At 48.8% G+C, this 24,750-nt stretch overlaps 11 protein-coding genes across 11 annotated transcripts; 4 read left to right on the forward strand and 7 right to left on the reverse strand.

The window, feature by feature from the left end:
• Positions 1–85: 85 nt before the first annotated feature.
• LY89DRAFT_647809 (uncharacterized protein) lies at positions 86–1,768 on the forward strand. Its single transcript, XM_018211974.1, has 3 exons — positions 86–450; positions 563–866; positions 912–1,768. Exons 1-3 carry the CDS (start codon positions 257–259, stop codon positions 1,602–1,604), a joined length of 1,191 nt encoding a protein of 396 aa, XP_018070158.1. The 5' UTR covers positions 86–256; the 3' UTR covers positions 1,605–1,768.
• A 275-nt stretch (positions 1,769–2,043) lies between these two features.
• On the reverse strand, positions 2,044–3,727 carry LY89DRAFT_707939 (uncharacterized protein; the record flags this gene model as incomplete). Its single annotated transcript, XM_018217646.1, has 3 exons — positions 3,285–3,727; positions 2,149–3,228; positions 2,044–2,088 (listed from the first exon to the last, which is right to left on the reverse strand). The coding sequence occupies exons 1-3, from the start codon at positions 3,516–3,518 to the stop codon at positions 2,044–2,046; spliced, it is 1,359 nt and encodes a 452-aa protein (XP_018070159.1). The 5' UTR covers positions 3,519–3,727.
• A 170-nt stretch (positions 3,728–3,897) lies between these two features.
• On the forward strand, positions 3,898–8,306 carry LY89DRAFT_647814 (uncharacterized protein). Its single transcript, XM_018211975.1, has 2 exons — positions 3,898–7,109; positions 7,159–8,306. Exons 1-2 carry the CDS (start codon positions 4,009–4,011, stop codon positions 8,207–8,209), a joined length of 4,152 nt encoding a protein of 1,383 aa, XP_018070160.1. The 5' UTR covers positions 3,898–4,008; the 3' UTR covers positions 8,210–8,306.
• A 337-nt stretch (positions 8,307–8,643) lies between these two features.
• Positions 8,644–9,431, reverse strand: LY89DRAFT_558395 (uncharacterized protein; the record flags this gene model as incomplete). Its single annotated transcript, XM_018208415.1, has 3 exons — positions 8,644–8,801; positions 8,931–9,051; positions 9,105–9,431. Coding segments are annotated over 3 exons (606 nt in total), but the record flags the coding sequence as incomplete, so codon positions are not given.
• A 667-nt stretch (positions 9,432–10,098) lies between these two features.
• Positions 10,099–13,218, reverse strand: LY89DRAFT_587100 (uncharacterized protein; the record flags this gene model as incomplete). Its single annotated transcript, XM_018209405.1, has 2 exons — positions 10,099–11,840; positions 11,949–13,218. 2 exons carry the CDS (start codon positions 13,216–13,218, stop codon positions 10,099–10,101), a joined length of 3,012 nt encoding a protein of 1,003 aa, XP_018070162.1.
• Positions 13,219–13,498: 280 nt separating this feature from the next.
• LY89DRAFT_685746 (putative 54S ribosomal protein L22, mitochondrial) lies at positions 13,499–14,730 on the forward strand. The gene is made up of 3 exons (XM_018215142.1): positions 13,499–13,566; positions 13,619–14,416; positions 14,463–14,730. Exons 1-3 carry the CDS (start codon positions 13,527–13,529, stop codon positions 14,600–14,602), a joined length of 978 nt encoding a protein of 325 aa, XP_018070163.1. The 5' UTR covers positions 13,499–13,526; the 3' UTR covers positions 14,603–14,730.
• Positions 14,731–16,331: 1,601 nt separating this feature from the next.
• On the forward strand, positions 16,332–17,097 carry LY89DRAFT_783079 (uncharacterized protein; the record flags this gene model as incomplete). The annotated part of the gene is made up of 2 exons (XM_018222646.1): positions 16,332–16,933; positions 16,992–17,097. Exons 1-2 carry the CDS (start codon positions 16,422–16,424, stop codon positions 17,095–17,097), a joined length of 618 nt encoding a protein of 205 aa, XP_018070164.1. The 5' UTR covers positions 16,332–16,421.
• A 344-nt stretch (positions 17,098–17,441) lies between these two features.
• LY89DRAFT_96877 (WD40 repeat-like protein) lies at positions 17,442–19,511 on the reverse strand. The gene has a single exon (XM_018223537.1). It carries the CDS (start codon positions 19,142–19,144, stop codon positions 17,546–17,548), a length of 1,599 nt encoding a protein of 532 aa, XP_018070165.1. The 5' UTR covers positions 19,145–19,511; the 3' UTR covers positions 17,442–17,545.
• A 103-nt stretch (positions 19,512–19,614) lies between these two features.
• On the reverse strand, positions 19,615–20,847 carry LY89DRAFT_734961 (uncharacterized protein; the record flags this gene model as incomplete). The annotated part of the gene is made up of 2 exons (XM_018219953.1): positions 19,615–20,691; positions 20,740–20,847. The coding sequence occupies 2 exons, from the start codon at positions 20,845–20,847 to the stop codon at positions 19,615–19,617; spliced, it is 1,185 nt and encodes a 394-aa protein (XP_018070166.1).
• A 520-nt stretch (positions 20,848–21,367) lies between these two features.
• Positions 21,368–23,114, reverse strand: LY89DRAFT_96922 (uncharacterized protein). Its single transcript, XM_018223538.1, has 2 exons — positions 22,088–23,114; positions 21,368–22,037 (listed from the first exon to the last, which is right to left on the reverse strand). Exons 1-2 carry the CDS (start codon positions 22,752–22,754, stop codon positions 21,538–21,540), a joined length of 1,167 nt encoding a protein of 388 aa, XP_018070167.1. The 5' UTR covers positions 22,755–23,114; the 3' UTR covers positions 21,368–21,537.
• Positions 22,953–24,563, reverse strand: LY89DRAFT_96874 (uncharacterized protein). Its single transcript, XM_018223536.1, has 2 exons — positions 23,725–24,563; positions 22,953–23,678 (listed from the first exon to the last, which is right to left on the reverse strand). The coding sequence occupies exons 1-2, from the start codon at positions 24,431–24,433 to the stop codon at positions 23,152–23,154; spliced, it is 1,236 nt and encodes a 411-aa protein (XP_018070168.1). The 5' UTR covers positions 24,434–24,563; the 3' UTR covers positions 22,953–23,151.
• Between the last annotated feature and the right edge of the window lie 187 nt (positions 24,564–24,750).

Raw genomic sequence — 24,750 nt, forward strand, 5'->3', positions numbered from 1 at the left:
CCCCACCATCCAACCAATCCCCAGTAAGCGCACCCCGCAAAAGTGGGGTCTCGCGATACCATTGCATGGCTAGGGCGTGCAACAACTCAGCTCTCTCACTCTCTCCTCCTCTTTCTTTTATATTCACTCACTCCCATTAATTACGCTCGCTGCAAAGCAGCTTCAATGGGCCGCTATATTTCCTCCTCTCGTTTATTTTCTCTTCCAGTTTCTTCTTCTTCTCTGGCGTTGAGTTCGAATTGTTCCGCGAGCCATCATGGTCGTGTTTCTGGACCTTGAGGATGAGAATGAACCGCCAGAACAGGTCAGGAATCACTGGTTTATGCAGCAGCAACATGGCAATGCGGCTTTGTTGAGAGGGTTGAGTCTGCGGGGGCAGGATGGGGAGGATGACGGGAGGGAGAATCCCAATAAGACGAAGGCGGTCACCCAGGCCATGGGATGCTACCCGTACGTTTCATTCATCTTACCTATATCAATACCTTCCAGCTAGGCAGATAGCTCTGCCTACTCTCACTGTCTTCCATTCGAATAGTAGAGTGCTGACATGATGCTTAATTAGAATCATCGCCTCAATTGCCTCCCACATCGACTTGAACACCATCGATGCCCTGTCTCTCACATGCCGCCAAGTCCGCGCGAACCTACTCCAATTCCGCAACCAACTCATCATTTCCACGCTCCACTGCGAGAACGAAGACATCGAGCCAGACCCAGAACATACTTTCAGGTATCGAGCCCGCGCCGCAGACTGGTACTTTGTCGAGGGCGGCAGAGAAGCTTTGGGAACCGGCGCCGGCAAATTCGGGGACTGCGCTCGTGATCTAGTCGGACAGTGCAGGAGATGCAATCGTGTTGTTTGCAGAGTGAGTAGTTCATCTTTCCATCAAGACCAAGACTAACACGACCAGAACTGCACAATCAAACCTCCAGCACCTATCCTCCTCCGCCACCGCCACCGTCGAATCTGCACGGCCTGTTCCCGCAAACCCCTCTCCTCACTCGTCCACCCTACTTCCTCGACCCATGACCCCACACCACTAAGCGCAGAGACCTTAAACCGCGAAATCTGCACCTGTCCTGACAGCGTCTGGCTCTGCCAACCCTGCGGCCGCAGTCTCCGCAGCTCAGACGTCGAGTACGAAAGCATCTGGAAATGGCGAACGCGCTACCTGCCCTCGCTCGGCGGCCTCGGCGTCGGCATCGGCGAAGGGAATCGTGGTGTGCCCTGCGGTCGAGGCCGAGAGTGCGTTGCGGCCAAGGAAGTCGAGTCAGAGGTCGATTGTGACGCGGAAGATGCTAGGGATAGCAATAATGCCTCTCCGTCGTCGAGTCCGCGGAGTAGTGGCATTGTGAGGAATGGGACGCCGAGCCAGATGGGGCCTGGGTATGCGAGACATGAGATCGAGGGTATTGGGGGCAGGGTGAAGACGAAGTTGGTGAGGATGGTGAAGGTGGGTTGTTGTGTGCCGGAGTTTGAGATTGAGAAGGATGCGGGGAAGTTTTTGGTTCGGGAGCAGGAGGGGTTGGCGAGGAGTTGGTGTGGGTGGTGTTGGAGGGTTATTCCGTGCGTTAAGGATGTTGTGGGTGGAGGGTTGAATTGAGGCGTTGAGATCAGGCAACAGAAATTTGCATGCATTATGAGTTTGGAGATTGGTTGTTGCGGGGTTTGCTAGTATACAGATGTCGCCCCCTTTTTGAGTCGCTAAGCGAGCAGTGAAATAAATGCCTGTTAATTCGATGTTTACCCAATTTGTGTCAATGTTGGGAATGGCCATAGTGAGTTTGAGCATTATAAGTAGAGTAAAATCACTGCCTAGTAAGAGAAGGACATTTTGGATAGTTCTCAATGTCCGAGCCAGATTTGGAAGCTATTGCCGCACTATCTACTCTCTGCTAGACAGACATTGGAGTGACATGCAACATAATTTCCATTGCCGTCCTATGGACTAGCAAAAAAATATGTCGTTGTGGCACATTCGTTCAACCTGGGATTTCAGATGGAACATTGTCATTCATTCATTATTCATTCTCCGTCCAAACCTAACTCTCAGACAAAAGCGCCTCTTCCTCCTCTACCGTCGTCGCCTGCCTCGTCCTCCTAGCCCCATCCCTACTACTTCCCCTCCCACTCCCATCCATCCTCACCGCCCTCCACTCCTCCGTCTCGTTCCTCTGCCCCCTCCAACTCTCCCACACCCCTCTAACCCACCCCCGCAAATCCGCACCCCGATAAAACGCCCAACTCAACATGCCCGCCAAAAACCCCACCCCATCATTCTTGAAAGCCAGCAATCCGCCAATCGTCATAAACATCACCGTCCACCGCTCCATCCGCTCCTCCTCCCCCACCTCCCTCTGCCGCTTCCCGTTGCCCTCGGAAACCTCCCACAGGTCCCTTGCCCCGTTATTCAGACTCTCGCCCACTTTCGCGAGTTCCAGCCCAGCGGCGAGGACCATGATGCCGAGGAGCCCTTTCGGGTACGCTTTTAGCAGCGAGACCAGCGATTCTCCGAAGAATAAGCCTAAGAGGATTTTGAAGGCTCCGAGAATGATGATCGATGCGCCGCTGCGGGCGCCGAAGCGGTATTGTGCTGCGAGGCCGCCGGAGCCGTGGCATACGGGCATGGCGCCAAACCAACCGCCAACGAGGTTCATGAGCGCGACGGAGATGCCGATGCGTGTTACGGACGGGGTGGGGAGGTGGGGCAGCAGATCAGAGGATAGGTAGGAGACGGCTATGATGGAGTTTAAGGTCGTGAGGGGAATTTGGCCAAGTCCTGCGTTTAGGGCGCCGGATTGGAAGGCGGGCCACGTGGGGAGATAGGTGCGTGGATGCCAGAATCGGAAGGAGGGTAATGAGTGAGGGCCGGCGATGACGAGGGAGAGGATGAGGCCGAGGAGGAAAATTATTAGGGCGTAGGGGATCTTGGGCAGTTTTTGGGTGAGGAGGAGGAAGATGAAGGCCGAGAGGGCCCAGAGGAGGTTGTCGAATGGGTTGGGGGTCGTCCAGCCTAGGGGCTGGAGGAGTGAGATTCCGGCTGAGAGGACGAGGGAGAGGCCGGCTCCTACTTGTATCCCTTTTACTACTGGAGTTGGGATGACGTGGGTGAACCAGCGAAGGAGGCCGGTTATGCTGAATATGAAGACGAAGCCGGATGTAGTGAAGCCTGCTGAAATGGTCTCTTCGATTGTGAATTTACGGGCTATGGCTACCGCTGCAACGGCCTGGTTGACAGGTTAATACACGTGACTTCTTATAGGCTCGACCTGCTCTCACTTACCTTCATGGGTTGCACTGGTAATGGTATGCCAAAAGCTACTCCTGTGAAGATATTCCAGAGTCCCGAGAAGACTAGGGTTGTGGAGAGAGATATTGAGTTGTTGACTGCTAGAGCTATCATGAGTGGAAGGAGTGTTCCTAAATCTCCTAATGATCCGGAGATCTCGGACAGAGGAGAACTTCGAAGGACAGCAACATTGTTTGCGTGTAAGCGTCGGATTTGAGTGAAAGCCATTTTGATATCTGCGGGAGCCAAGAGGATGTGAGCGGGACGGGACGAGGTTCCGCGGCGGACCTGAGGTACTGAATGGTTCGAAGCAAATGCGTAAGCAAGCTATGACCGGATCCAATTTGCTTATTGTATGCAATCTCGAATTAAGAATATGTATAAGAATGAAGGAGCAGAGGATGCCCAAATGGGACTTTCATAAGGTTGCAAATGTCTCACAAGATTTGGTCACTTGAGCGGAGATACGTCGTCAGCCTGCCCGTCGCTCGCTTAGCGTAGGGAGAAGGAAGGTGGGGGTGGATGCAGCAAAAGGAAAAGTGGGGCTCTAAAACAAACGCGCTTCGCGTCGAAATAACGCGTTCTATTGAAACCACTTCCCCAACCTCTTGAAGCTTTACACTTCGACAACCATGAGTATTTCTTCGATATGATTCTTTGATATTGCCATTGGATATTGTATCGACTTGCGAGTATCCATACTTTTTACGAAGTCACAATGGCTTCCACACGAGAATCTTCGCTGGTACCGAGTGAAGCTGGCTCGGCTTCTCCAGCTCAATTGACACCCAATTCTAAGGTTAAAGCTTTGTTGGCTTCCTTGGAAGATGATTCGGATGAGGAGAATATTTCTGGAGCTACGGAAAGCAATTTGGTGTCTGCTTCGAAATCATTGACGCCAACCAAAGCTATCAAGAGCTTCGAGGATATAACTGCAAAAGCTACGGCAGGTGCAGAGACCAGCTCGGAGGATGAAGAGATTGTACGACCAAAGGGGCGAATGGCAGCTCGAATGCAAGCCGAGCAAAATAGTTCAGAGGAGGATATCGCGCCAGCAGACGCGCGTGAGAGAGTACGGAAACTGTTTGCTAAGAGCAAGTCACCTACTCCAAATGCCAACACCGAGAACGACAACGAGGATGAGGAGAACGATGCTCCAGTTGTACCACGGAAACGAAAGATTCGACAAGGTCGTCGAGAGACTCCCAAGTCCAGCCCAGCGAAAGGCCCTTCGTCGCCCGGCTTGTTCGTTTCGCCCTCGAAACATGGATCCACCAGTCCTACTCGTGATGGATCAGACTCGGAAGATCTGCCAGAGAATCCAGTACAGGATGATCGTTTCATGGCTCTTGTGGTAAAGAAGAGACAAGAACGCGAAGCTCGAGATGCAGAAGCTGCAAAGGAAAAAGCCAAGAAAGCCGCAGAGCGCAAAAGATATACAGAGATGTTGCAGGAGGATGATGATGACGATAGTGATGTTGAAGGTGGACGACGACTCACACAGCACTCTCGACCGACACGAAAGGCCAGCAAAAAAGCAATTGAGGAGATAAATCGAGAATCCCAGCGTCTCGCTCGGAACCAACAATTGGCACATCAAGCTGTCACTAAGAAGAAGATCACCAAGGCCAGCTTATTTGCCAAGTTCAATTTTAGAAGTAGCAAGCAGGAGGAAGGTGCGGAAGATCTTGTGCGCCCCACCAGTTCAAGTTCCGCAGCTCCTCACTCAGATATGGAGACCAAGGATACACCACCAACCTCACCAGCTTCTCCTGGCCTTACAGAGAAAGAAGCTACAAATGTATTCGAAACACCGTTACCTGAGGTGGCCGAAGATGTTGACGTTGAAATGCCGTCGTTAGAGGCAGCTTTAGCTTCCTCACCTCCACGGCGATTGGACAAAGGAAAGGGAAAAGCAACAGAAGAACCTGTCGAGGAGATTGAGGTTCCAAAGAAGCCCTTGTTTACTCAACGACCAATTCGAATTCGACCACCAAAGGCTGCTGACAGAACAATCTCACTGTTGGATGATTCGGATAGTGATCTTGAGATTGTCGCTGCAAAGACACCCAAGCTCAAAAAGAAGCTTGATGCCTTGTTCGAAAATGTTCCAGCTAAGCAGTCAAGAGAGTCGGCCTCGCTCCATACCTTGCTCATGCTTGCTCACCTTGGATCGCCTGGGAAACAGAGTTCTGGACGCAATAAGAAACCCTCCATTACCACCACAGAGCTAGAGATGACCTTGCACCAACGTGCAAGACAGCAAGCAGCACGAGAACGAGAAGAGAGGTTGCAGGTATTAAGAGATAAAGGCATCATCATTCAGACAGCCGAAGAACGAGAGAAGGAAATGGTCGACGTCGATGATATTCTCGCTGCTGCCAGACGTGAGCAAGACGAGCTTGCCAAGCGTGAAAAGGCTGCAGCTAAGAAGGAGCGCAAAGATAATGGCGAAGTGGATCCTCTTGGTGATAGCAGTGACGATGAGGATTGGGAGGAGACCAAGAATGTCCCGGACGAAGAATTATCTCTGTCTGGCTCAGACGACGAGGCCGAGAATGAATCGGGAGAGGACGCTGGCGAGGAAAGTGGTGCTGATGAGGAAGATGAAGACGCGATGGAGGTTGACGATGAGGAGAGAGAGACTGCAGCTGCTAATCCGATGTTCGACAACGAGGCATCAGATACGGATGACGACGAAGCCGATGCTGATGTATCTGCCGACGAAGAGATGGCCGAGAACGAAGAGACTAATGTTGTTGATGAAGAGGAGGAAGAAGAGCAGTTGCCTGCGAATCGCAGAACAAGAAAGCTCAATATCATCTCTGATGATGAAGATGAGAATGAGGAGCAAGAGGAAAACTCCTCCATCTTTACTCAATTCGACTTCCCTCTGCCTCCTAAGACGGACTCACCCATGGCTCCAAATTCTGTACTTCGATCAGCTACGAAGACCTTCATTCCAGGACTCACAGTAGCTGGACCTGCTGGTCTTGGCCTCACACAGATCTTTGCTGGTACCATGGATGAGAGTCAAATGGACTCTTATGACTCGACACAAGACCTTCCCAGACCTACTTCGCCTCAATTTAACGCCAATCAGGACTCAATGGCCTTCTTCAAAGGTTTTGCGGCTCCCGAGCTACCACCTTTCATACCGACAATGTCAGAAGATACCCAGGAGGTCGATGGCATCAGCCCTTCACAAGCCAGTCACATACCAGAATCACAGCCAACACAAACTCAAGCCATTGATTTGCACTTTTCTCAATCACAAATTCAAGGATTCGACACTCTACAGGATACTCAAATGTCACAGTTCGATGCCACTCAAGATATGGGCTTCCAGGACAGAACTCCAATTAAAGGACGATATGCTGTACCGCCTTCGACGGTAGAAACTGTCATTCTTGAACCGACAGATCTCCCCGAGACATTGGAAGAAACTCCTATTGTGAAGAAGAAAGGAAAACTTCGTCGAAGAGCTCCCCAAGTAGCAGAATTTTCGGATGAAGAGGATGCTGGGGAGCCGGGTGGATTGGATATTGACGAGGAAGAATTCAGTCTCGATGCGAATGCATTTGATGTGATGCGCAAGGCTTCCAAGAAGAAGGTCGTGGTTGACGAGTTTGACAAGAAGCAAAGCAAAGCAAAGGAAATGGTTCACGATCAAGCTGAAGAATCTGAGGATGAGTATGCTGGCTTGGGTGGTGCTAGCGATGATGAGAGTGGAGGCGAAGAAGATGCCTTTGTTAAAGAAATGATTGACGATGCTGCTGGAAAGGATGCCGATGAGAGCAAGTTGGCGGCGTTCTATGCGTAAGTTTCACAAATCACCTTCCGGACGAAATCTAACATATCTCTGCAGTGACCGCGAGAGAGCGAATGATGAAAAGCAAGTCGAGAAACTTTTCAAAGACATCACTAATGGCATGCTCCGACGTAAACGAGGAGCCGACCTTGATCTCTCTGATTCCGACGATGGAGGAGAAGCAAAGAAGAGAAGAAAGCGCAAGGAGTTTGCCAAGATGCGTAAAGCACTTTTGGCTGACGAGAGAATTGGCAAGATTGCCGAGAACCCCAAGAGACAAGCATTTCTGCGAGCTATCGAGGATCGTGGCAGTGAAGACGAAATGGACTTCTTAGACGATTTTGCGGAGCAAGAGGAGAATACCGATTCGCAGTCACAATCTCAAGCCGAGGGCTCACAACTAGTTGTGCCAGACAGCCAGCCGACTGAAATGGGGCCGCCAAAACGAAAGCGCTCAGACGATGCTGGAGAAGCTGAAAATAGGCCACCACCTCATCTCCGAAGAACTAAACCAGCAAAGAAGCCCACGAATCTTTCCGAAATCAGAGAGTCGTTGTCTAGTCTCATTGAAGAGCCAAATGCTGTGATTCCACCTACAGATTATGGCTCTGACTCTGACGATGCCTTGGAGATAGAGGATGAGAACGACCTGGGCTCTGGGAAGGTGAAAGAGAAAGAGAACCGAGATCCATTCGCTCTCCGAAGGACAAACGTTTCTATTATCGACCGCATCTCCCTGAAGCGACAGTCATCAAGTACAATATCCAACAGCACCAAACTTGCCTTCACAGTCTCGTCTGCCACATCTGGATTCAAGGTACCGCCTTTGTTGAGACGTGCTACCACGAACAGTAGCATCACATCATCAACCAGTTCCGGCGCCAGTGGTGGAATGTCGGCTACGGAACGAATGGCGGGAGGCACAGGAAGTGAGGGTGTGAGAAGAGGTGGAGGAAAAGGAAGCGGAATCAATTACTTCGCAAGAGAAAGCGAGAGGAGAGCAGCTGTCGCGAAGAGACAAGGTAGAAGAGAGCAAAAGCTAGTGAAAGGAGCTCAGGTCCGAGCAAAAGCAGTGGGAGGACTACTGGGTGGTGGGAAGTTCGAGTAAGCTATTAAGTAGCGCATGGTCGGAGTTCAGGCTTGGACATGGTGTTTGGAGTTATACTTGCATAGAAGTCAAGATAGGGCATTGAATAAATCACTGCAATAACAATTTGTGGTACACACAAATGATTGTCGTCTATCCACACATTCTAGTCATTCATAAATTCATAACGCTCAAACCCAAACCCCCAAACCAACGCAAGGAAATCAAACAACACTCCCCGGCTCCAACGCAGGCTCATGCGCCTTCCTCCCCATCTTCTCCACCAACCCCTCCTTCGCATGCCCACCTCCCAACCCCTCCCTCTCCATCTCCCTCCCATGACTCTTCTTAACCCGTTCCAACACCCAGAAATTATACACCCCAAACAAAACCCCCGTAACCGCCATCGCGGCTCCCGTCACAATCGCCGTCACCTCCGCCGTGACGCTCCACGCGCCGCCTTGCTGGCTGTACACGTTAATCAACGTGCTGATCAGACCAGCGAAGGAGTTCAGGCAGCCCGGGAGGAAGATCCGGTTTAGGAGCCAGACGTAGTTGTTGGAATGCGCGTGCCAGAGCCAGATCATGCCGAGGGCGCCGATGCCGCAGCAGACTGGGGATCAGTTAGTATAGGGTTTGAGGGGGATGGGGGAGCGAGGAGGGAGCTGATGAGCAATTCCCGATGATGATTTTAGGGGCTCGAAGGTTGGATGCTATTGAAGATAAGGGTAAAATTACTTACTGCTGCCGATGATTATCAAAGAGAGATGTTTGAAGGAGTGGAGGATGGCGGTTGCCGTGGTGGAGGAGTCGATGGTGGGGTTTGTGGAGAGGTTGGTTTGGAGGGAGGTGAATGTTCCGGGCTACAAAGACGTTAGTTGTTGAGGATAGCTGTTGAAAAGAGGGGAGGATTTACGAAAATGATGAAGCCAGCGAGCAATATCCACGTAAAGAATGAAGCTAAGATATTGTGTAGCCGTGGAATGGTATCAAGTCCTAATAGCATGGACATGTATCTAGTCTGTACCGAGTTCTGGCGATTAGGACCATTTGGCCGGTAACTTGAGCGTTCGGCTGGTGGAGGCAGGTAATATGGCTGTTGAGAAGAAGAGGAGTGTCGTGTAGGAACAGGGAATGAATGGGTTTGTGAAGGTTTCGAGCGCTCTGGTTTCCGGATCGAGGTCGTGCCTATGGTTTTTATGCTGCCGTTGGAATGGCTGTGCGGTTGTGAGATTGGGAGGGTGGAGGAGCGAGGCATGATTGCTGAGTTTGTTTCCCGAATTCAAAATAGTGGATATGAGTTGAGAAAGTTTGTAGTTGGGGGGGGTTTTCTGAAAAGCAAGATTTTATTATTGTATGAGGAGTGAGGAAGACATTAACACAAACACACAGGAGGCGGAACAATCAAAGAGATATATGAATCAAGCCTCCCTCAACCGCTGTCAAACTGCCCCACCCCACCACAAGCGCCAAACCTGTTGCTGCCCCGGTTCCAGGTCTTGATCTTCCATGTATGAAATCGATTCATTAATCGTGAGGTCGGCGCATGTTGCCGAGTGTAGAACAGAGTGGTGTTGTGTCGTCGCTGATCGTTTTGTGAGGGCCAATCATTCCTGGGTTTCAAGCTGAGGTGAAGCGGTGCAAAGCGAGCGGTGATTGGAGCCGCCAGCTTTTGAACCCCTGAATTGGCGCCTGTATGATGACGCCGTCGTCGGGAATGGCAGGGGTTAGGATAAGAAAGAACGGCCACAGCCACACGGGAAGGGGATGTTGTACCAAGATTTGATATCGCTGGAAGAGGTGGCGGTGGGGAATTCGGGGTTGATAGAGGATTTGAGGCAAACTTTGAGTCTGCTAGAGCGAATTCATTATTATGCTTTGACTCGAACCTCGTACTAATATACATAGGACTATTCAGTGCCTCCTTTGAGAAACATGGCCTTGAAATCCGCGTTGCTCTTCGGCTTCTTGTTCTCTCCATTCGCATCATTGACTCCATCGTTCGAAGGTCTAGCACTCGATGGTGCCGCCTTGGGTACGGAGTAACCAAGACCTTTCTTTTGACCAACTCCACTTTTACCACCTTGACCAGGTCGTCTAACAGGGGCGGTGGGTTGCATGAAAGCAGGTCCAGCCTTCTTGCCTGGTCCGGTCTGAATCATATCTGTCTTCACCTCGTCCTTCTCTGCAAACAGGTCTTTCAATCCTCCAGTGCGAAGATTCCGTCCAGGAGCAATCTCATGGTTCTCTAGAGCCAAGGCTGCTCGACCAGCTGCTGCCGCATCAGCATACTCGATGATTGCCCCTTGGTGATCTGGTCGTAAACTGAGCTTGACTATTTCGCCGTAAGGTTCAGCAATCGCGCGAATGCGAGCATCATTGACTGTGTCAGGAATGTTCATGAGTGTCATGGTCCTATTCGTGATCTCGGTCTTCGACGGTCCTTGAAATGCATGCGTGTTGAGATGACCTTCGGGAGCGGGAGATGGTGACATGGCTGAATCGCCATCTGGTGCGGGTGAAGCCGATGAACCTTTAACGACCGTTGTTGCAGTTGGCTTGAAATTCTTGCCCACTGACATTTCGACGTTGAGAATGCGTGACTTGAGCTTGGTTTTATCCAGCTCAAGAGCTGCAGTAGCCTCTTCTTTCTTCTCGAATGCAACAAAGCCTGCACCTTTGCTCTCTCCTGACGTCTTCTTCAAGATATTCACTCTCACCACATTGCCGTACTTGCCGAATACTTCTCTCACTTGGTCGTCTGTAATGCTGAAATCAAGGCCTGTGATGTGAAGTTCGCGGCCTTCCGCCATAGCACCTTCACGGTCTTTCTTGTTAGCAGGATCTGAATACTTCGCACTCAACTTGTAAACACCCCCCAATGACTGCCCATCGAGCTGCGTCGCGGCTGCTGCCCCTTCTGGCGTCTTGAAAGAGATATAACAGAATCGTCGATGAGTGTTTGCTTTAAGACTTGGCCAGCGAATGTTGAATATCTCGCCACAATCTTTGAAGAGCTTGTGTAGATAGGCGTCGTCGGCTGTGGGTGGGAAATTCGTGACAAACAGGGTCAAGCCCGTGCCAGGGATCACTCGGATTTGTTTGTCGACGAAGTATTTGTTGTCTCGTAGAAGAGCTGACTGTGCTTCTTCTGGTGTACGGAATTCGATCAATGCGGAGGAAGAGAGCTTATCGGTTTCGGACTTCACAGCAATACTGTTGATATGTCCATACTCCTTAAAATATTGCCTAACTTTGGTTTGAGCGACTTCCGGGGGTAAATTGGTGACTAGGACGGTGGTATTCTCACGGTCTCGTTTCAAATGCTGCTCCCGCAGGGCATCTTGGTCTACACTCTTCACCTTCTTGTTGACAGCACCATCAACTTCCTCCGACTCTCGTTTCCTTTTCGTAGCACTAGATGGGGAATCGGTCGCAGTCTCCATTGGCACTTCTGGTTGGACTTCCTGGTCGATTTCCATTTGTTGCTGTTGTTGAGCGTAAAGTGCAGCTGCCTCCGTCTCTCGTCTTCTAGCGACGCCTTTGCTGACTCGGCGAACAATACTCATAGCTTTGAGAAGCACATCGACATCTTCGTACAATTGACAGTGTCGAACATATATTTCAATGATCTTTTCAGGCCAATCCAGACCTCTCTTATTCACTGCCTGGAACAAAACTGAGGTAGCAAATTTTGGACCACCAGCTGGATGTCGAACCGTCATCTCCCACAGATAGTATTGTTCCCAGAACTCATAACTTCCATCGTGAGTCTTGATCAGATTCCTCCAAAATTCTCGCGCCTGTTCAACATGATTCTTCTGGGTTAGATGTTCAATGATGAGTCGCTCGATACGGAACATTGGATCACCCTTCCACTCCTTGCCATGTCGTCTATTGCCCCACGTTTGAACATCCTCCAACGCGGTAGGTAGTCCCATGTCTGCGACATCAACATTTTCATCGCTTGCATCAGCGACCATAGCTAGACGTTTTAGGTAACTGCTCCACGCGATGTAGAAATCCACGACACTAGCCATGCCATCACGGTCCAGCTCGCGCGTATTTGTGGCAGCGTGCTTGATTTGCTCCATCGTAGAGAATGGAAGCCCTTCAGACTCAGCACAGAGAATATATCGCGCCCAAAGTGATCCCGACCAAGGGCAGTGATTTGTAGCTCGTTGAATGACAGGGAGGACGGCTGGCAACTGAGCGTTAGGGACATTGGCCTTGGTGTCCGAGAGAAAAACAATGTAGTCCTCCCAGACACTTGCATCCGAGCCAAGTGGTGTTGAGCATAGTGCTCTTTCGTATAGCGCAACGCAGAATATAGGTGAATTTACAGGCGCGCCCTTCTTCGTCTTCTTCAGGGTCAGTCCATGTTCCCACTCTAGGTAATTCTTCATCTCTTGCTTGACGAGTTCATTATTGCCAGAATTGATTGCTTGTCTCAATTTTAGCTCGTGGTCCTCGTGGTTTTCATAAATGTCCTTCGCTCCTTTGGCCATTTTTGTGACCTGAACCATAGTTGATTCGTAGGCAGCTTCATCGTATTTCGAAATAAATGCGGAAAACATCTGCGACGTCTCCTCCCAGTTCGCATGTGGATTTTGTAATCGATCGAAGAAGAGAGTTCGAATCCGTTCGAGACTCTGCGGGCTCGGAGGATTGGCAAGCTGGTCTAGCTCTATCGACATCCACCGATTCCAGAGTTCGTGACTGTCGCTCAGCCTGTACTGAGTAGCCTGGGCCCCTTGCTGCCAGACATCTAATGCTGTCTCCAAAGAAAACAGTTCCTGACCAAGCAGCTGCTCCTCCTCAGGCCATCCTGCGTCGCCATTTTGGCAATCTGTATAAAGCGACCAGACCCATTCGCAATACGCCAACCACAGCTTGACTGACCAAGGCTCAGCTGCAATCGCGCGCTTGTATAACTCCACGACGCCCACTCTTTGCTCCAGATCGCCTGCAGTCCTACTTGCCTCGTCGACAAGAGCAAGCCAACCGTCTTCGCCGACCGGATCAGACATGTTGCTGGAAGGAAGAAATTCGGGAAAGGAGGAAGTCTGGCGGAACAGTCTTGAGGGATAACTGTCCAAGGAAAATTTTCGAGGACCAGATTACCATTTCAAAGCTAATACTTCAAATGGCGGGACGAACGAACGGTATGCAGAACATGAACGGTCATGAAATGTCTACCTTGAGATTTCGAAGCTGTCGCGCTAGTAACCTTCAAGTTCTTTTCGCCAGTCTATACCGCCCACGTGATCTGTAGAATCATTTTCGCGTTTCCTTCAACGGCATTAACGCATCACGAAGAAGAGTATCATTGGCAAGAATGAGCTTACATCTGCCATCGAGGCGGGTCGTACGATCTGGTCAGTACTATACCAATCCATTGTGCTATGAAAGAAGCTAATTGATGAAAAGCCACGGCCTTGATCAATCCTCAAAATCCTCTCTCCTTCCTCACACCATGCATACAGAAACGAACTGCTTTCTGGGATTGGTCACGCAGAAATGAACTTCCAGATGCAACCAGAAGGCCACAAAACCCTTTGACCGAAGAATACCTCAAGAAAAAGCCAAAAGTCCAACCTCCCACTCGTGGTGATCTTGCAGAATCTTCTATTTTCGAAGATGAAGAAATTGCCGGACCGAAACCAACCGCCATTACGAAAGATGAGAAAGGTGTTGAGCAGAAACAGCTAGTCCGGAATCCGGATGCAATGGCAGCAGCTTTAGACCCGGATCCACGAGGACGACAAAGATGGGAGCGAAAGATGGTGATCAGAGAGATACACAAGCGTGGACGGTTGACGAGGGTACAACAGCTGAAGAAAGAGGAGAGAGTAGTCTTGTCGAAGAGTCACGACTTCAAGACTTCGGTCAAGAAGTTAATGCCATTAGCACGACAGATTGCTGGGAAGACTGTTGAGGAAGCCATCATCCAGATGCGATTCTCCAAGAAGAAGGTCGCAAAGGATGTCAGAGAACACCTTGAACATGCAAAGAACGAGGCCATTGTCCGAAGAGGGATGGGGCTTGGTATCAAGGACCAGGACTTTACACCTGTCCAAATTCAAACCAAGGATGGGAAACGTGTCAAGGTCCGGGACCCAACAACTTTGTACGTCGACCAGGCTTGGTGTGGAAAAGGACTTTTTCAACAGACCCCCGATCACAGGGCGAGAGGAAACATCTTTTTAATGAAGAATCGCACTACCAGTGAGTACAACTCCGATTAATTAACTATTCAAGCTGACGGAATTAGGTCTTTCGGTGGTTTTGAAGGAGGAGAAGACCCGCATTAGGTTGCATGAGGACCGTTTGAAGAAAGAACAGAAGAAGAAGGTCTGGGTTCAATTGCCAAATAGGCCAATTACTGCCCAGAGACAGTACTACTCTTGGTAGATTGTAGTATATGGATGAAGCTATGTACAGAATAGATGTATGATATGCGTGTTAGCTGATTTCCCCTTCGAATGATGACATCAAGGTTACAATGTGTATGGCAGACAATTGCGACTGCAATGAGTGCTAAAGCTCATATCGTCCCCTGCTTCCCATTCCGCTATATGTTATACATTTTTTTTCACAATGGAAGGTTTCATTCAACAATCCAATACCTCTACAGGTTTCAACAAGTGCTCTAGTCCAATGGGTGCTGTCTTGTCCACTTTGGTCCTAGTATCAAGTGACGGGGACTAAGTTAGTTCCCATCCCAAGTTCTATAAAATCATTCACACTCATCTTATTCCGAACATTTTACTCTCACAAACACGATATCACATCTTTCAGCAAGTACATCGACCTTCAAATAAATCGACAGTTAAATAATCAAAATCAGCCAAGTCGAACAGCAAGATGTCTCTCACACGCTCCAACGTCCTCGACTACGCCAGATCGAAGCTTGAGAAGCTCTCCCCGACTGGAAAATGGCATATGGACCTCGCGATACTATCTTCAACTGCTGCGGGATTTCTTGCCGTGAAACCATTTGACGCGCAGGGAGTTTTGGCCTGTTTTGTTACGATCTTGGTGTGCCAGAAGATTGACAGTTTCGGCGTTCTGGATTCGAATGTGGCGATGAATGAAGGGGAAAACGCCCCGCTGCTCGAGAATGAAAAGGATATGGGTGTGGAGGGGTCTAGATCCACCGTTTAAGCAGTTTACCTGGCAATCTCGAACATGGAATTTAGGAGGCAGAGGGATTTTGGGATGTTATGGCGTTATGCTGTTCTACACCAAGATCGCTCTGACAAGAATTCAGAGTGGGGATTGATTTGGGAATAGTGGCTGTAATTTCTTACTTTCAACGGCGTTTTTGTGGGAGCTGTCGAATCCGGGGACTATCAAGTTGGTGTCGGACCGTCACTTATAATGTCGACTAGCTTTCAGCCTTAGATCAGGTTTCCCGCACCGCCTATTTGAATCAATCACACAGAGGCTCGCTCACATTTCAATATATGGAGTCTTACTATATACAAATGTTCGAATCTTAGCCGTCCCTTGCCATTCTATCACGGGATTTAAACCGTTTTCTAATGCTCACATGTGTTCGGTACTTTCTTGTCAACCCCTTTTTATTTAGCGAGTTACTCTATTCCTTATATCCCATACCTAGGATATTTCGATACAAATCATCATACCCGTAGCAAGTCTCGAGCGCTTTGTCTAATCTATCGTGCTACGGTATGTCGCCGGCTCATTGCATCAGACTTCACATTCGTCAAGTCAGCATAATACTTCTTGAAGCAGGGGCGCGAAAGTTGCGAATAGGAGCATGTCAAATAGCGAACTGCCGGAGGAGGCTGAATTCTAATTGAAATTCTCTCGCATGATTTGAACGATATCAGCGACACGAACAACGAGTTTCCTTGCCCTGGTTTGAGTTTTCAAGGATTAAGCATGCAGATACAAGATTGTGGAAATAAAGTTTGTTTATCAACAAATCTCGCACTTACCTCCTGGTAATCCGTGATTTGGACTGCGGAAAACTCTTCCAAATGGTGAATTTACTTTCGCATTCTCCCAAGAAGGAAGGAATGATGACTTCCAGTCAGTAGACACTTTAGCATAACTGCTTTTCGATGAACTTCGCAACATCAAAATAAAAGAGCATGCTTTCATCACCCGACTAGTAACACATAATCGCACGTAAGTTCTCTCACGGCGCAACCATTCTAAATCTAACTTCTTATGAGGAAACATCTCAACTTCATCATCAACCATGTATACAACTACCAACCGCAACATCTTCATCCGCCCACGCAAATCCCTCCTCCCACCAACCTTCCTCAAATCCCTCTGGCTCTCAACCTTCCTGCCCCTCAACGTCCTCATCCTCTGCATCCCCGTCCTGGCTTTCCTCCTCGCGTCTTCCAGCGATCCATTCAACATCAGCAAACACTGCACAACTCGCACGCACTCCCTCTCCAACAAAAACTCCTGCGAAAACACCGCCGAGTTCGTCACCAATTTCTTCAGCGCTCTTGTTGTGTTATGCTTGATTATCATCGCGCTGGGTGTCTCGGTGTTATTGACAGCGGTGTTTGAGAAAGTTTGGGGCCATTGTGGGTGGAAGGGAAATAGAGTGGGTAGGACATTGAGGAGAATTTGGGGGTTTGGAGATGGAGTGGAAGTTGGGAGGGAGAGGAGGGTGCTGAATGTTTTGGGGTCAAGAGTCTATCTTCCGGACGTGGTGAGAGATGACGATCGGGTTTGTGGGAGATGTAGTGAAGGGTATGGAACTTTTTGAGGCTGCTTGGGGACGTCGCTGATACTTGGTTATGCGGAATAGAGGCGTTGCATCCTGGGGCATTATTGGGATTGACGCTTTGAAAAGTTCGGTGCATACTCCAGAGCTTTCTTGGACATTCGAGGAGGTAATTATCGCTTGGTATTGATAGTAATCAGGGTTGGGTATATCATTATTCATTGTCTGCTAGCCTCTCTTGTGTGAGGTCTGTATATACCAAGAAGTTGTAGGACTGCTACTACTTGCTCCAACTTCCGTCTTACAAAGCTCTCTAGTCTCTTCGTTCGAGGACGGCTGAAGGATTCTTCGAAGCTGGTCATATATCTGAAAGTCGAGACGGTCCGGTTATTGTAACACGACCCTAGACACTCGTTCTGGCCATCCTGCATATTCTTCCAGCCAGATGACCAATTCTACATTGACCAAGATACAGCACCCAGAAGCTATGAGTCTTCTGGATATAGTGGCCTCTGCTCACTCGCTTACACCTCAGTTGATAACAGCCTTAAGCCTTGGTGTTTGTCCCTGCGCAAGCCGATTCAATAGCTGTAAGAGACAAGATTGTCCTTCGTTTGGTCGTCTTTCAAGACTAAGTCTCAAGGCATGCCTGTCATCAACATCTCCAACATTCCGCTTGTCTGACAAGCTTGTTGAGATCTCTCCACCTCCCTTCGCACCTGAACACTAAGCTTTCTAACACTGTTGCCGAGTTCTCTCGAATCACCAACGTGCTCGGAGTAGATATCCAAGAGGAGTAATGCTGAGTCCACGCATATACTGACGTATCGAGGATCGGTGATATGTTTGATAACCCACATGAAGATTGGTTGAACAGTAGACTCGTCTCGACCTTGAAAAGCTGTTCTCATTGCACTTCGATGTCGTAAGGCAGTCAATAGCGTCAACACAGTGACAGAAGAGCTATTCTGCGCTAGCACTGTATCCAAAGCTTGAGCATATCTGCCTTGTCGAAGATCTCTCTCCCACACTGTCTCCGGCTTTTTCTTCTGTCGATCGTTTCCTTCAATGATGATGTCGGCTCCTTCACCCACGAAATCCAGTCCTCGGAGCTTCTTTTCGATTCCCCTGGTCCGCTTCTTGTTCTTCTTGTCGTATGCATCAATTGTACCATCGATCAGAGCCTGCATTTCCTTCGCTCGTTCTCTCTCCTTCGCTTTCTGCTGTCCCGAAAGTCGTGTCTTGATAGACAGAATACCAGACACCATTCCCACTGCAAGATGCTTATCCTCTCTGTTGGCACCTGCACTGATGACACTGACTGCTAACACGGGCGAGGGGTACTTGGATCCAGCTACAACATTCCATCCCGAAGTCTCGAATATCTTGACATGCCCGTCCAGTCCTCCGCTGACCAGCCTTGTGCCATTTGATGCCAGACACAATGAGGTGACCGTCTTTTGATGATTCTTCAAGAGCTGTAGCGGCTTTCCAGCAACAAGGTCTAACACCGAGATTTGATTGTCTGCAGATGCAAGCAGGGTCGTCCCAGAGGGCATGGGTAACACCGACTCGATTGCCGCTGCGTGCTTGAACGTCATAGCAGCTCTTGTAGGTATCCTAGGATCCCACAGTCGGACAGTCTGATCATAACTTCCCGTCACAATCATATTCGACATTGTTCCCGGCATGAAGCTTCCACTTCTAACATAATCTGTGTGTCCGACAAATGTTGTAGTACTCTGTTGACTCGGCAGATCCCAGAGCCGAACCGTTCTGTCGTCACTCGCGCTCATGAGAGTCGTCAATTCTGTCGGAGAGAACTTCGTTGTCCATACTGGTTGCTTGTGCTCTTCCCAAGTCTTCAATATGGCCCTGGAGTTCACGTCAAACACCTGAATCTTCCCGCTCTCGTCACCAGCCACCATGACCCGTCCATCTCTTCGGATTTCTGCGCTATGCGCGATGTCTGAGAATCGGGTAATTGTCTTCAACAACTTTCGAGTTCGTATCGAGAATATTTGTACTCGAGTACCCGCGGTGACGACGAAGTAATCGTTGTTCGAAGGAAGCAGCGCATTACTCGGAGGCGGAGGAAACGAAATATGGTTCACGGGCGATTGAGTGGGGACATTCTGCGAAGACTTGAAGGTTTTCCAGTATTGTTGCTCTGGAGTCAAAGGCGAAGGTCCACTGGGAAGCTTCACCTGCTGAAGCTTGGTCACAGGAGCTGCCATGTTGTGTTGTGCATTGGCAGATTTCGAGTTTGTCGCGAGCTCCAATTGAGGAACAAAAAAAGTTGAAGATAATCTTTCATCGGGCTATTTTTCCCGACCTCCTAGCGTCAAATGAGTTAAGCGATCAACTTAAACTTTCCTCAACAGAACAAGACATGACTGCATTCTATTCCAGGTGTCTTTATTTGTTCATCGCCCCGCAATCTCATTGTTCCAATGCTTAAAGTTCGATCATCAAGAGAAAAGTCTGCTCATTGATGTCCAGACATAGTCCTGCAGGAAGTCAGAGATTAATGTAATCTTACTAAGACTCCCTCGACTTAATTTCTTTCATCTCAAAAGCATGATCACATTTGGCATGAAAGCATCGAGTAGAATATTTTGCTAAAATCTTGTTCTTTTTGGTCATTTTTTCCCGGCTTTATATACGTTTGTGCTTCAATGGCTGCAAGTACCTCCCGTGCTGTATATTATTTATCGTCCTCCTTGCTCTCAGTCAAAAACGCTTCCACAGCTGCATCGATATCTGCTATATGCCATCTTGGGCCCTCTCCAATGGAAACGGATGTCAGCTTCAATCTCTCAAGCAAAGATTCAACATTCCACATTGATGGAGAAGTCTCAGGGAAACCAGGAACCATTGTTGGGAAGACCAGCTTTGGACTGCCATCTGATACAGCGGCGTGTTGGGAAGTTTTGTTGTTGATTGACAGCAAGGCACTGGCTTGTACTTTGACAGTATTCGAATCAATCCCGAGACGCCACTTCTTCTTTAAATATCGTTCAACCTCCCACGTTGACAGATAGTCATGCTCAGATCCGCCCGAGCTCTCGATTTGATGCACTATCAAAGCCTTTACAGCTTTGTCGTCCGTGATATCAGTGTTTACGTCCTCTGATTGGAATGTGCCATGAAGCAGCATGTTGAAGACGCTGCCAAGTATGCCACGAATCTTTGCACAGGTACAATAGCGTGACTTGAAGCGGAACATGCGACCTGCAATGGCTCCTGGTAACTCTCCATACATCGACCGAAGAACAAGAGCTATGGTCTCGTAATACAGTCTGGAAGCGAAGCTATCACGCCCTGCGAGAATGTATGGAATCGCACTGCTCGCAGAATTTGAAGATTCAGTATGTCGATTCCAAATATTATGATTCATGCGTAAATCCGCTTTTGATGGACGGTTTGTAGGTGGCGTGGGCATTGCTGTTATTGCGGCACGCTTAGCCTCTGTACTCGGCTGCTTGAAAGTTCTACGATCGATCTTTGCAAAAATCCGGGGATCCTGCTGAAGTTCATTTGGGTCCCCTGAACCGGTCTTTGAAAGTGCGACGAATTTCGTCATGGCAGTCCTCAAGTTTTCTCCCGCGTTTGGATCCAAGTTGTTGGACTGGTCAAGGTCATCACTGAAGTCCAAAACGGCCGTCGTCATCTGTTCAACAACATCTTCAAGCCTTCTGCATTTCTGCTCCAGTTTGTTGAGGTGCTGTCGTTGACGGGCTCGGAAAGTCGTTTGTGCGCGCCGTGTCTTAGCACGTCGAAGCTGAAATATGTCAACTCCATAGAATTTGACTCATGGAGAACACCTCACCTCGATACCTGTATCTATTATATCTTTTCGAGGCCGACCTCGTGGTTTATTTGTTGAGCGTGTTGTGTCATCTTGTCCATCCATCGTCCCCACACTATTTTCGGGCATTTTGACTTTAGACTTCATGCTGTACGAACAAGTGTACTATACAGGCGACGTGGGATAACTTGACATCTATGTCCCTGTAAATTTATCAAGTAGCAAGTATGTCAAATTTGCAGGATTATGCACTCATTAGTTGCAGAGAGTCGTGATTATAAATCGCCTGCGGCTGATTATTGCTAAGCAGCACAGAGACGGCTGAATGGACTTACCTGATTCGACAGGGCTTGGATCATCAAGGACTATTATTCTACCCCACATTCTTTCTCTTAGCTAGCTCACCAACGCCAGGATGCATTGAAGGAATCTCAAACATAAACTAGATCTCTGGCGCCTCGATGTTCACTTGAAATCAAGGCAAGTTTGACTCGACGAGCACTTTACACTCGTCTACCAGACGAAGAGGTATGGATATTGCGCATCGTCTTTCACCTATTGCACATCGTGCATCTGGAATCTCTATGTAGTGTACCTTAGTAGAACAATGATGTCACTTACGGTCGAAACGAGATAGAACGATTTCAATGAGACGAAAATATTGAAGTGTATGGTTCTTGGATTGAGGGACGTTGTTTCGCAATGCTACCGTCCATCTAGTCAAGCCGAAGGTCGCAAATGAAGACCATAACGTATGAAAGGATGCTTCATAACCCATGTGCAGAGAAAAGCCAAGAAAATTTCTTTCGAATGCTGGCCTTACGGATCCAATGTATCCTCTGTCGTCGAGCTTCTGCCAGGAACTAATTTTTCCGTAGGGCCGAATCTGTTGAGATTGCTCTGCGCCGTCATGTCTGAGAGATCTTGACCGTCTGCAGTAAACAGGGCAGAGTCGGCTTTGTCGCTCAACCACGTTTTCCAGCCATGACCAGGACGGTGATCAGTGCGCCACGTACAAGCCTGGAACCTATCTTGATCGCATAGAGCTAGGATCTTGAGACTCCTGATTTGGTTTGCCAAGCTCTCCATGCTTATCCCGACGTAAGGAGCTGTTGGTAGAGGCCAAAGACCATAGCTCGCAAGACTTTTCATGAGACTGCCTAGTACCATGCCATCGCACGCCAAGTTGCCATCCATAACTTCATTATTCGAGAATACTGTAGTGCATGAAAACGAACCAGTGTTGTATGCGGTGATCATGTTGTTGATATCACTAATAAGAATGGATATTCCATTCTGGCGCGTTGCTTCAATGCGATCTATGAGAGGATTAGTCTGATTGACATAACAGGGATGCTGTGGACGATACCTGTAATAAATCTTGGAATGAGAAGTGATGTTTGGTCGTCTTCTCCTAAATCAAAGCTGCTGCCCCTTTCCGCAATGCTCGTCAACTCCTTGAAGTTCTCCTTCATTTTGAATACCCAAGAAATACTCATCAAACATATGACGCTTGGCGAGAACTCGGTGGGTAGTGACAACCTAAGCTTCGGCATCCACGATCGAACATGAAGCTCAGTGACTTCCAAGACCTGGTATTTGTCCACAAGAACAGAGAGCTTTATGAGCATCTCGAGAGTGATTTTGTCTGGAACCTTGCGGACATGGCCGTGAATGATGTTGAGTAGGATTTCGAAGGCTGCAGGGTCGTCGTCTGGAAGATCTAGCTCCATTTGACCTTCGGACACGCGGGGTAGACTCTCTCGAAATCCTGGTCGAAACATGGCCTTGAAAACCGAAGAAGCTAGAATAAGGTGCTTCGAGGAAACAAGCATGTGTACTGTCTTGCTGGCATCTTCTGGAGGTGATACGTCCATGTCGTTGCTGACAGGTATCAATACAACATCTTCTTCCGAGGACGCGTCTCGAGATGAAGCTGTACAGCCTTCAACTTTGACAACACCGGCTTCGTCGGAATAATGAAGTCGTAGGAAGAGATCGCCTTCTGGATCGAACGTGAACGTGTCGGCTGCCATGTTTGCTCTTCGTGGAGGCACTGTTTGGAAGAAGCAAACAACGAATGTAGGTAGGGTCGAGGCTGCGCTAGTCCATACCTCGTACTAGCGCACTTTGGCACGGCATCTCGCTAGAGTCCATCTGTAGCCCCGAAGCATAAGATCAGATGAAAGGGTATCCGTAAAAGCTCATTACAACAAGTATACCTCTGGTAAGATATGAGCTAGATTACAAGACCGCGTCCAGGACTTTGGCCTTCCCAGCTTATATCACCATCGGATGTGTACGCAAGTCCATTCTTGGCTAAGGCTTGTAATTCTCAAAACACTTGCTCGGAACTTCGCCTCACGCATCAAAACGTCTCAGTGGATAATGGTACTCCTTTGCCGTAAGCTTAAGCAGGACTAGACCGAAAACTCAAGACTCCGCCTCCGTTGATTGGGCCAGTGCTGATTGCCCTTTCCCAGTAAAGATCTCAAGATCTAGCCCCATGATACGTGACTCTATCTGATCGACTTGATCATGCACCCACTTCAGTTGCCCATGAGCTTGATGCTGCATACTGCTGACAGAAGAGCCGAATGTAAAGCCAGCAGGTGTCTTAAAAGCAGGTGCATTTTGGATTGTGTCACATAGCGACGTGATTTTGAGAGACCGGACTGCTAAGGCAATGGATTTGAATGAGAACGCTCGGTACGGGTTTGAGGGAGGCGGCCACAGTCTTTGATCAGAAAGACCTTTGAGAAGCGTGCCGAGTATCATACCTTCGCAAGAATATCGCTTGTTGTCGATGTCGATGCTTCCGAATGTTGATGTACAGACACGAGCAGCTTCCGGTCGAGCCCAGATGGTACCAGGGCTGGGAGCTGTCAATTTGTCTTTGAGTATTGTGATGATTGACAAAGTGTCAGATATTGACTTCCGTCTCTGTTCTTCGATCTCACCTATAGAAGTCAGTATATAAGCGTATTACGGGATAGGTAGTCGCACCTAAAACAACTTCTGGTATAGGAAGACTTGGGTCTGGAGGTAACTGCATGATCGAATTGCTACCACAAGATTCTCTGACTGCGATCCATGTCAAATGCTTGAACTCTTGGGGTAGTTTAAAGACCCAAGCCACGCTCAACCACTTGTACAATTCTGGCGAGAAGAATTTAGGAACTGAAGCCTTGAGTCGAACCATCCATATCTCGACGTACAACTCAACCACTTCGTGCATTTGATACTTATCAACAAGTATCGACAGAGCGGTCATAACATCCATGGTGACTTCCTTGGGAACTTGCCTAACGCGGCCATGGATGATGTTCAGAACGATCTCCATGGCAGTGGTGTCATCATCGGGTAGAGATACCTCGACTTTGCCAGTAGAGCGCAGGGTTTCTCCCTCGAGGAAACTATGCTTAAACATGGCTCTGAATACAGGCGAAGCTAGCATTAAATGCTTCGCAGACACCAGCATTTCTACTTCCCATGTGACCTCTTCTTCCTCGTCCTCATCCATGGAGTGACCATCTCTAATGGGCGCAAGTTTCAGATTTGTGAACAAGCCCAGTGGGGAACTTATGTTGGAAGGCACGGGAGAGTCGCCGGTCGCATTATCTTCCCTCTCTTTCTCTTTAGCCACTGTATATGTGAGTCGTAGGAGCAGATCTCCATCGGGATCGAAGGTTAAGCGTGAGGTAGTCATGCTCATAGAATGGTGTATGACACGCAGCAATCGAGGAACAATGTCCTCACTCAGCCTCCGCGATATTGCAGAAACTCTTTGAGATATTGGTAAATCTCTTGCTGAACATAGGTTAGTTAAAGGTAGTGGCCGGGGGCGTTCGGTGACTTACCAAAGGACATTGATGTTGTTGTAGGAAGGCGGGTGACGCAAGTTTCGGCCGTAGGTCATTGTGCGGCTACGCTAGTCTCGATTGGGGATAATAGTTTCTTTGTCGTCCACTACACCTCAGTTGACGAATTCGTAGTTTCTTAAATCACATCATCATTGTTCCTATCTGATCT

The sequence above is a fragment of the Mollisia scopiformis genome (assembly GCF_001500285.1).
Source record: "Mollisia scopiformis unplaced genomic scaffold LY89scaffold_14, whole genome shotgun sequence".
In the NCBI taxonomy this organism is placed as follows: Eukaryota; Fungi; Ascomycota; class Leotiomycetes; order Helotiales; family Mollisiaceae; genus Mollisia; species Mollisia scopiformis.